Below are 14,194 nucleotides of genomic sequence, written 5' to 3'. Positions count from 1 at the left end.
CTGAGATTAGAGAAATTAGAATATTCCTAATGTTGGCCAGTAGCCCCATAATGTCCTTGGGGAAATCAATAGAGTTACAAAACAGACCAGGGTCTCAAATTAGGTCTCCCTTGGCAGTAGTTGGAATTCTGCTTTGATGGGTGGTTTTATGGTTAGTGCACAGACTTATAGTCCTTGTTTTAAGACACAGAGACACCACTTGTTCGGGTAACTTCATATGTTTGTGTTCTGACATTTTTAAAGAAATACTATGGGGAAAAAAGTTCTAACTAACAATTAAGAAGCAATAAAAACATATCTCCCTTGTTAATTTGTATAATTAGTGCTATCATCCACTGTGATTTTTATGCCTAGTGTGTTTCTCAGCACATTGTTCATTGGCATGATGGATGTATCTTGCCTACTCATTTCCCTCATGTCACAGGGTTAACAGCTTTTCTAGTGATGTTTCTCTAGATAACGTGCTTCCTGCTGTGGAGACAATACATGCAAAGTATCTTATTTCAGCAGCATTCGGCTTCATCTTATCCTCACGTATATTTTTTCATGTATATTTTCTTTAGTTCAACCTCAGATTTTCTAACAGTGTTTGAACAGTTATATGCAAAACCACTTAAATTATATGTAATTAAATTGTCTTTCAAAATGTATAAAATATACCATTTCCAAAGAAACACCATACTTAGCACTTTGAAAAAATATAAATTGAAATATAATAGATATACAATTAGATAAGTCTAAATACAACATCAGAATACAAATAATATTCTTTATTCCACATACATGTATTTTTTCTTTTACTTTAAACTGTTTACAATCTAAATGATTCAACAACAAAATGAGAAACTACCACAACAAAGTCAGAATTTCTTACTAGCGAAGGAAAGAAAAATAATTATAAAAAAAATTAATAAGGGTAAATTGACTGGAAATGGAGACATTTTGTATTTTGCACCAGATGAGGGGTTAGAGTTACAGAAATGGACAAGAGCACAACTAAAAATGGTGTGTATTAATTAATGTGTATATTTGCAACAAAATCATAGGGGAAAATATCATGAATTTAAACCATTTGAAAATCTTCACCTTGTATTATTGAGTTTGAACGTAAAGGCCTTTGCTAATAAATAATCTCTCTTCTTTTTTTTCTCCAGATTATAAACAAATATAATATTTTTCATATCAGGAGAATAACTTGGGGTAGACAAACAGCACACATGTTCCCCGGAGTAACATTTCACACCCCCTAAAGCCCTTTGTCCTCCATCCTCAAACAGTTTGAGTAGCAAGACGATAGCTTGGTCACACAGTATATCCTTCGAATCAAGGCCTGTTTAAATTTTGGCGGTCATTGCATTTTGTGAACAATGCAACAAAAGAAAGTGTTTATACATGTTAACATACACATACATAACTGGGCATTACGTACATATATGCAGGATAATGAGGGAGAGAACAGATTCCCGATCATCTGTTAGTCGCAGTGAGAAAGCATGTGCGAGCCTCGGCAAATAAGAGTAATACTTGAATTTTACAAATTGGTTCTGTACACAATGGGCCCTATCTTGCACCCAGCGCAATTGACTTTGTACACCGACGCATGTGTCATTCCTATTTTGCACCCGCGCAAAGCGCGCTTTTCCCTCCACAGAAGCACGTCGCTAAACTAGTGAATGAACTTGCGCTCCCTGGGCGGTTCAGCGCAAAAAAGGAGGCGTGTTCCGGCGCAAACAATCCCTGGTGCTATTTTGCTGTTCCATTAAACAATTGCGCCACTGGCCAGAAAAAACTAGTCTAAAGTCAGTGGCGCGTTGCGCGTTGTTCATTATGCTATTTTAAGGGCGCATGCTTGACCATAATGTATAGCGTGCACAACGCGCATACACTTTGCTCATGTAATCTACACAGATGCAACAGTTATTTTTGCAAATCATAAATTGTTACACTAAAAAAATATTAACACATGAGATGACGGAAATCATTGTGGTGTGCCACGAAGATGTGAAAAAATAGGCATAAATCTAGCTTACAAATTATTCAGGCTAATTGTAGTAATTAAGGATCAGACCTGTTTGAGGTCATATATGTATATAAGGACATCTGACAAATTGATTTGTCCGTCAAGAACCAGGAAAAAAAATCGATGAAACAATTGTGGCTATTTCCTCCCACGCCTGTTTAACCGACGCTATTTTGGGTGGGTTTCTCCCATCCCCATACAACACAACTTCTCTGTCTTTCACTGCTCTTACAAGAACATCAGTCTCCTCGGCTGTGAACCGCTCCTGGCGTGCGCCTGGTAAATACGCCATAATAATAGCAATCCATAATGGAACTTGCGCACCTGCTTTTAAAGGGAATGTTGGATGACACTCTGATTGGTTTATTTCACTTTACGCCCAAACCACACCTATGAATAATGAAGCTACTTCAGACCAACCCATTTTAGATTTGCGCCGGGCGCAAGAGCCATTTATCCGGCCGGGAAAATAGCAACAGCGCCGAGACCCGCCCACAAACTTACTTGCGTTTCGCGCTTTGACACTTGCGTTTCAGATCGTTAAAATAGGGCCCAATTTGTGTTGGAGTGTTTGCTGAACATCCCCTCTTACCAAGAGGGTTTCATATAAATTGAAAGTGGTTCATTATTGACACATATAATTCCCTTTGCGCATCCAGTGAAGTCCAAGCTTAACCAAAACCTGGACTGAACCTTAGGGCCTGTTGAGTTTCCTGGCATTGGTTTGAAGGAGTCCTGTTCCAGGTAGCATTTGTGAAACAAAGATCAGGGTAAATTCCCACTGGTATTACTTTCCACGTCTTAAATCATTTTCATGTTAAAGCGACGTGGCCCAGCACCCTGGTCCGCCTCCTCGGCAGAGGTCCCATTGGACTTTGAGCGTGGCACGTACTCAATATCAATGTTGTTTTTATGTTTGCCTTTTCCTCGACTCCATACAAACAGGAGCAGGAAGCAGAAGAGAACCACTCCTAGGAATGTGAAACAGCCCATGGCTGTAGAAACTAAGATAGTCTTTAGGTCAAGGCCAAAGGTCACATTGGGGAGGTTGGTACCATTGGCAGTGGCATTGCTTGTATCTGTGTAATGCTGGGTCCTGTTGGCATACAGCGAGCCCAGACTTTTCACTGCCAGTGATACCATAAGAGTGTCATTGCCTGCCGTGTTAGAGGCCACACACATATACACACCGTCATCCTGAACCTCCGCCGCCTTGATATCCAATGAACCGTTGTTGTGGACTATCACCCTGCCATGGCTCCTGTTGGTCAGGTGCCTCCGGCGTGGGGTGACCCAGGAAATAGTGGGCCGTGGGGACCCCTCAGCGCTGCAGTGTAAACGGGCTGACTGTCCCTCCTCCACCGACACCATCTGAGTTCGGTTTTCTCTGATTTTCGGCTTGGTGCAGGTCACATAGTAGGATAGCAGGGTCTCTTTGAACTCCTTGAAGGGGCGTCCGTGAATTCCTTCCGGAGTGCTGCACTCGGGCTGGGTGTCACCAAAAGAAATGGAATGGCGCCTTTGCAGCAACCACATGAGTCGGCAATCGCAAACCAGAGGATTGTTGTTGATCAACAGCACCTCTAGGGCCTCAGGAGCATGGAATACACCCCTCTCCAGGGTATCAAGGCGGTTTTGGGAGACATTTAGCGAACGGAGCCAGCGGATCCCTTGGAAAGCGTAGGGTTCGATAGACACCAGTTGAGACCCAGCCAACCTCAGCTCACGCAATCGCACCAGGTCCTGAAGCAGGCCACCCTCCACCACCCGGATACGACTGTAGGAGAGGTTAAGGTGTGTGAGGTAATGGAGGTGGCGAAGAGCCTGGTAAGGGAAAGTGGATAGGTTGGTGTTGGTAATAGAAAGCGTGGTGAGGTTGAGGCCATGCAGAGTATTAGCAGGGATCAAATCTAACGATGGCCAGTTGTCGATCACTAGATGACGGAGGTGGAAGAGCTTCTTGAAGGAGTAGGGATGTAGAGAGCTGATACTGAGGTAGCGCATATGTAGGCTCACCAGGTTGTGCAGGTGGGACAGGGCATCTGTGGGCACCACCGTCAAGTTACAGCGCTCCAGCGTCAGGCTCTCCAGTGACAGTAGTCCACTGAAGGCCCGATGGGAGATGTAAACCAGCTCATTGTCTCCAACTTCTAATGACCTGAGGTTGCGCAGGTCCTGGAACATATAGTCCACCAGAATGACAACTTTGTTGTCACTGATATCCAGGTTTGTCAGGTTGGAGAGGCCGGAGAAGACGCCTAGAGAGAGGAGCTTGATACGGTTGCTCTTTAAGCTTAGTGTGTGGAGGCTGTAGAGCGAGTTGAAGGCTCCGGGCTCAACATAAGCAATGATGTTCCCACTCAGGTCCAGTTCTTCTATGTGTGGATAGACCGAAAAGTCATCAGGATTGACGGCTGGAATACGATTCTTGCTGAGATCAAGGATTCGTGTCTCAGTTGGGACTCCATCAGGGATTGCGTTGTAGCGCTTACGGTGGCAGATGACAGAGCGGCTCTGGGCGGAGCACTCGCAGCGAGCGGGGCAGGCAAGAGTGGAGCCCACGAACACGGCCACCAGGGCCAGCCCCAGCAAAGGCTGCCAGCAAGACACGGCTGTGTGCAGCATGACTCGACTCAAACAGTCCACCATACTGTCATGGCTCTGAAAGAAACAGAAAAACAAAAAGTTTTGAACTAACATTGCATAGAGGCCATAAGTAATATACAGTTAGCATATTTAGCAAAATAATAATAATAAAAAGTCTAAACTAGGAACTTAACCCCATTTATCAATACTGACTAGTGTCTTGTAACATTTTATGCACAACATGGATTCATCTAAAATGGCAGGAGACACCACTCAGTGGACTTTATGAATTTGTTTGTATTGCAAAAAAAGATCTAAAAAAAATAACCTAGCTGTTCAGTGTAGCCATGCTCATACAAATGAACACTGCCTCAGTTCTTGCTTGTGGGTTTGTATGTGCATGGATTGATTCTTTATTGTTTGCACATGAATTCACAGCCCTGCGGGTGTCCTACTGTTTTTCTTTCTCAGTTGGTTCAGTACTTTTGAAGATTTGGACTTTCTCGCCATTGCATTTCTGTGTGGTCATAAAGCTACTTTTTTATCGAAATCTTTTTCACAAAAGCTATGCTCATTAATAGTAGGACACAGAATTATACCTGTTTAAAAGAGCTGTTCAAAGTAATTGTTAAATTAATTTTCATTAAAAGCTAATTTAATTATAAACATTCAGAATATTAATAAGAGAACAAAGACCATAATTTACACAGTTAACTTAACTTAATATGTTCTTAGTTTCAAAGTGGATAGCAGCATAAATTATTTTGTTGTTTGACAAATTTTATTCATTATGTCTACAGAAAAACCATTTGCTTCAGCCTTGAACATATAAAAAGTTTGGCTTTATTTTTCCTAATCTCCCATAGAACTTTCAAAGACTATACATTAATCATTTGTACAGCACAAACATATAGACACAAGACAACTAGGATTAAAGTGACTTCCAAACTGCTCTCTGGCGCATCATAAATATAAATAGTTGGAGGGTACAATCCACTCGTGCAGACATTACAGACACAATTATGTAGATTATTACAAAGGCAGAAAAGATGAATAAATGAGACCTCAAGAGGTTAATAAAACACATTTACTGCTTTTTTAGACATTCACCTTAATACGACCTCTGTACAAGACTCAAAACAAATCATAGAATCATATAATTTCTGTCCTGACATCAACACTCATCCAAATTCGAAATCTGTTTATGTTCGTGAGCCCGCTTCTAAAAGAGACTCTGACTGCATTTGAGGCCAAACACAATAGCCAAGTGCCAATAAAACGTGCAACTTCTTGTTTTTGAACCACCTGTACTGTTTCTGTTAAACTTATGACCTTGATGTTGGCCTCTTTCTGTTGTCACTCTTACCGGTTGCGAAGCTTTGTCAGATATTATTCTCAGACCTTAATAAAGGGGCTTGATTTTAAAGTAAGCATGAAAATCAAAATCAACCTCTTTTACTTTCTGTGGAACTTGGTCATCTTAATACTCTTCAAAATATAATAACTTGTGTTATGCCTCATGAAACAACTTCTTAGAACTCTTTGAAACAACCTTCCTTCTAGACTGACATCTTGTACTTTTTTAACCCCTCCTCTTAATCTACCTGGCTCTATTGTGGTGACAACCACCTGATGGACAAAATCAAGCCCCACCCTCAAATATTTCTCATTGTTATCATGTTTAAACTGGAAATATGTCAAATTAGTAAAAATGGGATGCAAACAACATTTCCTGTTGACTTTAGAAGCCCTGGCAGTGTGATTACTCTTCTCTCTTGTTGGAGGATTTTTTTTTTTTTTTGGCTTAGCATACTCAGCATCGTGTGAAAAATCCCACTGCAGTCAAGTCACAGTGGTGTCTGCCTGTGTGCATCAGCAAAAACAAGCACTCACACATGATGCATGTGGAGACACTTTCATAACGTCCTGCAGTGTGACTAAGTGTGCATGTGTTTGTTTGATTGTTTATGTAAATATGCAGTTTCACATGAAGTTTACACTTGCACTGCATCTGGTATGAACTTGCTTTGAATTGTGGGATGTGCATGTCAATGTTTGACCTCTAGAGGGCAGGTTTGCATAATAGGGCAATTCAGAAAACCATAGGAGGACATGAGTAATAACATATTCAAAGGAGTGCCATTTATTATAAGTGTGTTCATTTTTTGATGTATACAATATTTAAATGAACTATAATGTAATTTGGACATTTTATGAGAGCTAGATTAATTTTTTTTTTCCTGGTTATTCGTAACCTGTGTACTGTAAATTTTGCATAGGAAATTACAATACAATAAATCATCTAAATTAACATAAAAAAGACAAAACTTCGCAGCCTTCAGTGAAAAGTACAAATGAATGAATGTCAGGAATGCATAATAGAGTTTAATGATGTTAACACACTTTCTTTGTTCCTACACATTTGCCAAAGATAAAACAAAGTGATTGTCAAGTAGAAAATGCAAAAATAAGTATCTGCAAAGCTCAACGATGAGTAGTGTGTAAGTGTGTGGGTGTATGCTGGTGAACCAGACAGATTGTGAAACAAGTTGTGAAAAGTGCACAGACACAGCAGCTCATCTGGTGTGTCATGGGCCACACTAAATTTAAGAGAGAGAAAAAGAGGTGCAGAACCCCTGCAGGCACAAAACACAGCTTGGTTGTGTTTTAAAACATGTATGCACTCTCAATATATGACAGAAGACGTATACATAGGTCTAAATATTGACCATATTTTACCTCTACCCAGACAAAGACCAGTGAAACACAGCAAAACCAAAAAAAAAAGATGGAAAAAATATATATATTGCACAACTGTTCCTTGTTTAGACAGAGTGTCTGTTTGGCCTGACCAAAATATATGCTAGTCAGCACAAAAAACAATTTGCTGTCCTCTTTATTTCTAGCTTTATTAGTGTTGCCATTTATGCCCTGAAACTAAACAGAACAGATATACATGAAACTTATTATAATATGACGAGAACACATTCTCGCTCATAGTACGGTAGGCCTATGTTTAGATTCCCACAATGAGCAATTTGAAGAATTAAGCTTGTGTTGACACACGTCTCCAAGGTGCAGGTGCTCACAGTGAAGAAACACATACACGACATTACACTATTTGTATCAGGAGACTTATTAGATGACAAAATGAGTCTTTCTTTCGCTAACATAAACATACACACAGAAACTGACAGACCAGCGTATACAAACACGCATTTAAACATCCAAAGACACTTCACATTTAATCAGCACCTAGGTTAACCTGGCACTGATCTTCTTGGCTATTTCCCTCAAGCTGAATTGAAATGCTTCTTTGCTAGCTATTCAATACCGCATTGATCGCCACTATCCGGGAGAGTTATATATGGAACCAGTTGGTCTTTTTTCAGATCCATTCAACACATTTGTTCATGACTCATGACTCATGCCTCATGATAATAACACATTTTCAAATCTCAGGTGATTTGGATAAGCTAATTACAGCATTCCACACAATGGTTTGGATCTTGTTTTGTAATGCTATACATATAATGCTATTTAAATAAATAAGTAGGATTTGGTGTGATATAATCCACTGGGTTTAGATTGGACTCTGAAAAGTGTTCAGTATCTCTGCTCTAAAAATGAAAAAAATAAAAAAATAAAAATAAATAAACTGGTCTTAGCTATCTTAAAATGATCTCCTAGCCTGTCTAAGCTGGTCTTTAGCTGGTCCACTGTTCTCCCAGATTGAAAAGTGCTCAAAACCCCTCTATAACAAGCCAACAGACCAACAGTTAGGAGTCAAGCAAACCAATTTGTACAAACTAGTTTAAGGTGTTTCCTTGACAGGTGTTTATAGAGAAGAGGTTGAAAAAAAAGAAACATTGGTGTAATCAACTGAAACTGAAAGTCATTATGATAAGATTTTACGAAGACAAACATTTTCTTTTGACTCTGGAATAAAGTGCAACAATTAATTGCTCACAAGATTTCACCCACAATTGCTTCATAATAACACGTATAAAGAAAATAAATTGGGCCAATTTTGATAATGACTTGACAATCATAATCGGTCTATAAAATATCTAACTTGACATTTTCATAAATGACACGTTCTCTTCAATATGTGATGATGGATTCTGCTTGCCATTCAATTTGCAAATTCATTTCAGTTACTCTTCTATGTGCTGAAATGTAAATGCATGCTGGTTCCAGAGATAGGGAGAGAAAGATAGCATTTAAACACCTGGGGGCATGTGTTTTGTCCTGACTGGGCTGTGATCGGCTTAAAGTGTGTGAATGGTCCTCCCTGGCTCTGTCAACCAGACTAGAACCGAGTCTAATACCCTTACATGGGCTCTCCAGCATTTTCCGGTCTTTTGCCCTGGCAGTTTTAGGCTTTAGATAACAAACTGGACTCCTGTGCAATCAAGCAACAAATGTCATTTTAAGCCAGGATGTGCTCTATCTCCACTCACAGACTATCTTGGTCCTTCTGATGTGGACCACCTAATATGATGGCCACACCTTGCAAGAGCCCTGTGGATATATTTTGTTTACTTCACCATTAAGAAAAGGCTTGATAATAGTTACATTATATCTTCAAATGGTCTGGAGTGAACATGGCAAAGCTCTGCATGGGCACTCCCATATTATTTAAACATAAATATAAAATATCATTATATGTTATATATCCCATCATGCTTTTTACAGAGTGGTTTGGTAAGACTTCACTTAAGGAAACTATAGGTTATATGCCAGATACTTTTGAGTTGTTTTTTCCCCCACTCCTTTTAATGCATATACATGTACACAACACACCTGCCTCAGCTGGACATTAATCATTAGAGAAACAACCACCTCACACAAACAGATGTGTTAGAAGTATAGACTAAAATAGCGTGTGTTTTTTTTCCTTTTTCACACTTTTTTTTTAGAAGACAACAAGCTAAAACAAAGGCAGTAAGATTTGTATCCTGATGAGCATTGCTAGCATGCATGCTGTAATACTCTAATACAAAAACATATGGATTTCACAAATTATGTTTTGTTGTACTGGGTTAAAATATTCCAGTAAATATAATCAGCATTGGCATGGACGTCTTCGTTTGCCAGCTCTGTCCCAGCAGTAAGCTCAGTGTTCACATCAATATAATTGTTAACATTATTAAATCATTGCTTTATTGTAACGAGTCTCATATCTTCTAACGATGCTACCCTGAAGGAAAGATGTAATTAACTCAAGAGGTTAAAACAGAGGAAGGTTGAACATCTAGCCCTTAACATTTTAGTAGGCTTGTGTGATATCCTCACAGCCACTGGTAATGGGGAGTCAAAAGTTTCTTGCTGCTCATAAGTGAGGAGAACTCCAGAGATCTTTATCAAAATGTCATCTTCTTGGCTGAGAATGGCTACAGCAGGTTTGCAGTAAGGATATTGTGATGTCACATCTATTAGCCAGTTGTTGGAGGTTCAATAATGTTAGCATTTGAGAAGCTCTCCAGGAGGCTGTTAAACACCACATGCAGTGGTTCAAGGAAGTGAACAGGAAACCCCAGGACCCCTTGACAAAAATAAATCAATTTCTTCTACTATTGATTCAGATTTACAAAGTAAGTTTCCACACATAATCCAATCACAAGCACCTCTGCACATAAATTGAAAATACCAATACCAGATTGACTTAATGCAGAAACGACAAGTTCATCGATTCTTAAATACACAACTATTTAATCCAGTTTGATTGACAGGCCAAGGGGAATGCCTTTTAATCCAAGATATCCTCAGATAAACAATAAATTGTACCGGATTTGAACGGATGCTTTGATTGTAAACACAAATATTTGTTTTCTAATACCTATATGACTGACTCTTTACTTTTTAAAACACAAAATAATCTAAATTTGTAATTAATAAATTAAAGCCAAATTATTTTATAAAATTTTATATAATTTATATAAAATAATATAACTTTATAAAAATACAATTATAACGAAAATCATGTCAGTATAAGCACAATAAAAAAACTGTAGCATTTATTTTATATTCATATCATATTATTATATTATATATATTTTTTATTTTATTTTATATAGCAATTTTAAATATATCTATCTATTTAATAATAGGACAGAACTAATGGGATGGTAAATTGCATCATTTTTGATGACTCTGCTTCTCTAAAGCTGTCTCTGACCTAGAGTTTGATTTATTTATCTGTTTTGTGAGGTGAATTTCATACTGGGTAACAAAAAGCCCCGAAGAGCAATTTACAGTTTTTCACCACCCCTTGTGAGGGGCTCCAATTGCTGCAACAGCACAATCGGCCGCCCCCGCTGAGGAAGTGAGGTGGGATCAACATCTCTGACTGTGAGAATCAAAGGCAAAATCTGAAAACCCCGCTAATTATGCAGCGACTAACCATAGACTTTACACAGAGCTCATCAGGAGGAACGAGCTTGCGTTAATTAGGGATAAAGCAATAGAGGAAGAGAAACACTTCTCTTGTTCCATTCACCGATAACCCTCTGTTAAGAGTGCAGCCAAGAAGTAGAGTGAAACTCAACTGCCATTTCCTTACGCTCGTTCTTTCCTTACTATCAGGTTCAGTGAAGCCTGCAAAAAGTGATTTTTAAAAAATTAAATTATTTCAACTAGTTCATTGGGTCAAGCATAATGGCATGTTTCTTTGTTAACTGTTTTAAATAAATAGTTCCCATGAAAAATTAATTGATGAAATGAAAAAAAAATAAAATAATAACTGATCGAGTCTGGCATGCACTCACAGAAACCAAAAGCCATGCATAACATTTGGCTATAATACCTTTATTGGCATCAAAGCACCAATTTAGTTTTATTTAATAAATATTGTAATAAAGTCATTATAAGACATTAATTCTGCCTAAAATAAACATTTTATGTTAAATATAGGTAATACAATGCTACACAAGCAATTGAGTTTTATACACTGAAGCAACTTCACTCTTTCACATCGCTAGTTATTTGCAAGAACAATTTCAAAGAACCAGCAAATTAAGATTTGAATTAAATGCAAACTTGTGAACAGATTCAGCGAAAATCGACTGATATCAATTCAAAACAGAAGATGCTATAATATCATTTATAAATTCTGGCTCAGTATCTGGAGCTAGAAATCCTCAACCTTTTTAAAATAACAACTAACTCAGCCTTTAAGCCCTACAGGTTTTTAACATAGTATCTCATTTCATGTGGTGAGATTATTGGACTTACTTACATTTATGCTCACGGCAGAGCTTTCTTTCTATAGGGAACTACACTTATGCGTAGTTCCTTACAGTATTATTAATTTTTTTTTTTATAAAGAGCCCTGCTGTGAGACTTAGAGGCAAAGTGAGGCTGGAACACATTTGTAGGTTTGTCTCTCTGTAGGAAGTTCTAAACAATGAGAATTAATGGCTTCTGGGTGCCATTCGACCACCATTCAAAATGAATGAATAAGTTAATATAATTCATCAAGTTAATGTGCTACATAAAATGCTGTTAAAGGAGGATATAAACACACAGTAGCAGCTGAACTGGTGGAAGGAGTGAGACAGAGAAATGCAGAGTACATGCAATACACTTCTGACTTAAATTACCTTTTAAAGGTAATAGTCAACACTTGAACGCCTGGCACAGCTGGTCCAGCAACACATGCCCGCACAAGTCACCTTGCACAATGTTCTTAAATGATTGTAATAGTGCAATTTGGAGTGGAGGGCCTCTTATGAACATCATGGCTTTCTCAGTGATCTTTGAGAGACTTACCTTAGAGATACAGAAAGTACAGGAAGGCACTTTCCACACACTTTGGTGTTCCTATGACTTTTACTAAAGTAGTAGAGGAACAAATCCAATGTTTTATTGTGATAACTGTAATATATTTTATACATAAACCTAACTATAGCTAAACATGAAAGTTAGCCAGTTTTAAAGATGTCTTGAGCCTATATTATTCATTTTTTTCCGTACTATGATTTCCATTATTATTTTAATTGTTATTTTTGATGTTGTGATTATATAATTTTTATTTGTATTTTTTCAATCAAAAAAAAAAAAGCTTTAAATCATACTCATATCACCTTTTGCTAACAGGATTTCAAAAATGGCAAAAATCAGTACCATCAAGTACGTTGGCTTCCGATGGTTGAGGAGCAACATTTTCGGAAGGTTAAAAGAACACTCCGACTTTTTGGGACTTTAGCTTATTCACAGTATCCCCCAGGGTTAGATAAGTCAATACATACCTTTTTCATTTCTGTGCGTTCTCTAAGTGTTATTTGACACACCCACCGCTAGCCTAGCTTAGCACAAAGACTGGATGTAAATGGATAATGGTAGCATAGTAATCCCGATAAGTGACAAAATAATGCAAACATTTTCCTATTTTCATGTTGTGATCTCTATAGTCACAGCGTGTACAAATAACAAGGCTATATGAGACAGAGACCATTTTTAATCGTATAAATACTGGGAACTATATTCTTACTAGGCGTAGGAGCACAGCTAACGTTACTTGGGCGGAGTGGCTACTCAGGCGGAGTGATTAGAGCAGCACCCGAGACGTGCCGTGGTGAGGAGCAGAGAGCTCGCTCAGAGTTGGAGTAATAGAGTCAGCAATTACTAGATAGTAAATTTATAGTTTACAATCATGGGTGTTCGCTGTATTGTAAAGAGCTGCGACAATAAACAGGGGAGACCAGGTAATACTATGATGTTTCAAACTGTGAATAAGCTAAAGTCCCAAAAAGTTTGAGTGTTCCTTTAAGCATTGAGTTGTAGCCTCAAAGAGCTATTGTCCTATAAACAATTAAAAATAAAGATATGGGGGAGAGGAAGGCTAGAACAATTGTCAAACGTTATAGCATCAGTGATTAAGGGAATATTTCCTGAAGGTAGTGTAAAAGCTGCATGTAATTATAGACAGTAACAAAGCCAGCCAGCATATCCAATACTTCAGAAAATGTAAAAACGGAGAGGAAACAGATGCCTTCTGTTCTCAGCGTGAATACATTTGGAGTGTCAGCAGGAAGCAACAGCAAGCGTGTGTATAGTCCGTGTGGTCTCAGAGAGGCTGGGGCCGTGTGGGAAGCTGAAGTGTGTGTTATGAAGTCAATGTGCGCACACTCACTCACTCAAGAGTTTTAGTCATGAATGTGGGCTAGACTATATTAGGAATACATCAGGGGTGTATGATCACAAACACTTGACTTTATCCAACAACAGTGACAGCACAGGAAACTGACAATCTCCCCACGTCCCAGAACAAAATAGTACAGGCCTGATTTGAATGCAGTTAGATTTTGGAAAGTTAGATAATGACAATGAAGCCTGTCGTATAAAGCGGTCTCTCTTCCCCTAGGATTTATGCACACATGTGAGAAGAATATTTTTCAAATGACATCTTGTAGAGTATGAAATTACATTTCCAAAGGAAAGCACTGAAAAAATAATGAAACTAGAGGCATCAAGCATTAATGATGCTTCAAAACAACAGCTCTCAAGTTTGCCTCCTCAAAACAAAGCACCAGCTCCATCTCTCTCGCTCTCCCACATCCTTTACTCAAGACGAAAAATTAGAAA

At 38.5% G+C, this 14,194-nt stretch overlaps 1 protein-coding gene across 3 annotated transcripts in view; it reads right to left on the bottom strand.

Moving 5' to 3' along the window:
• Positions 1–774: 774 nt before the first annotated feature.
• The window catches only part of lingo2 (leucine rich repeat and Ig domain containing 2), a 326,054-nt gene continuing 312,634 nt past the window's right edge, over positions 775–14,194 (bottom strand). For all 3 annotated transcript variants that reach the window (XM_052574215.1, XM_052574216.1, XM_052574214.1), the window contains one exon: positions 775–4,681. In XM_052574215.1, the coding sequence (XP_052430175.1) occupies positions 2,822–4,669 (1,848 nt within the window). In that variant the 5' untranslated portion in view covers positions 4,670–4,681 and the 3' untranslated portion in view covers positions 775–2,821. The remainder of the gene's footprint in view (positions 4,682–14,194) is intronic.

The sequence above is a fragment of the Carassius gibelio genome, chromosome B14 (assembly GCF_023724105.1).
Source record: "Carassius gibelio isolate Cgi1373 ecotype wild population from Czech Republic chromosome B14, carGib1.2-hapl.c, whole genome shotgun sequence".
Lineage (NCBI taxonomy): Eukaryota > Metazoa > Chordata > Actinopteri > Cypriniformes > Cyprinidae > Carassius > Carassius gibelio.
The sequence above is the reverse complement of the archived record's forward strand: the minus strand, read 5'-3'. Positions and strand labels throughout refer to the sequence as shown.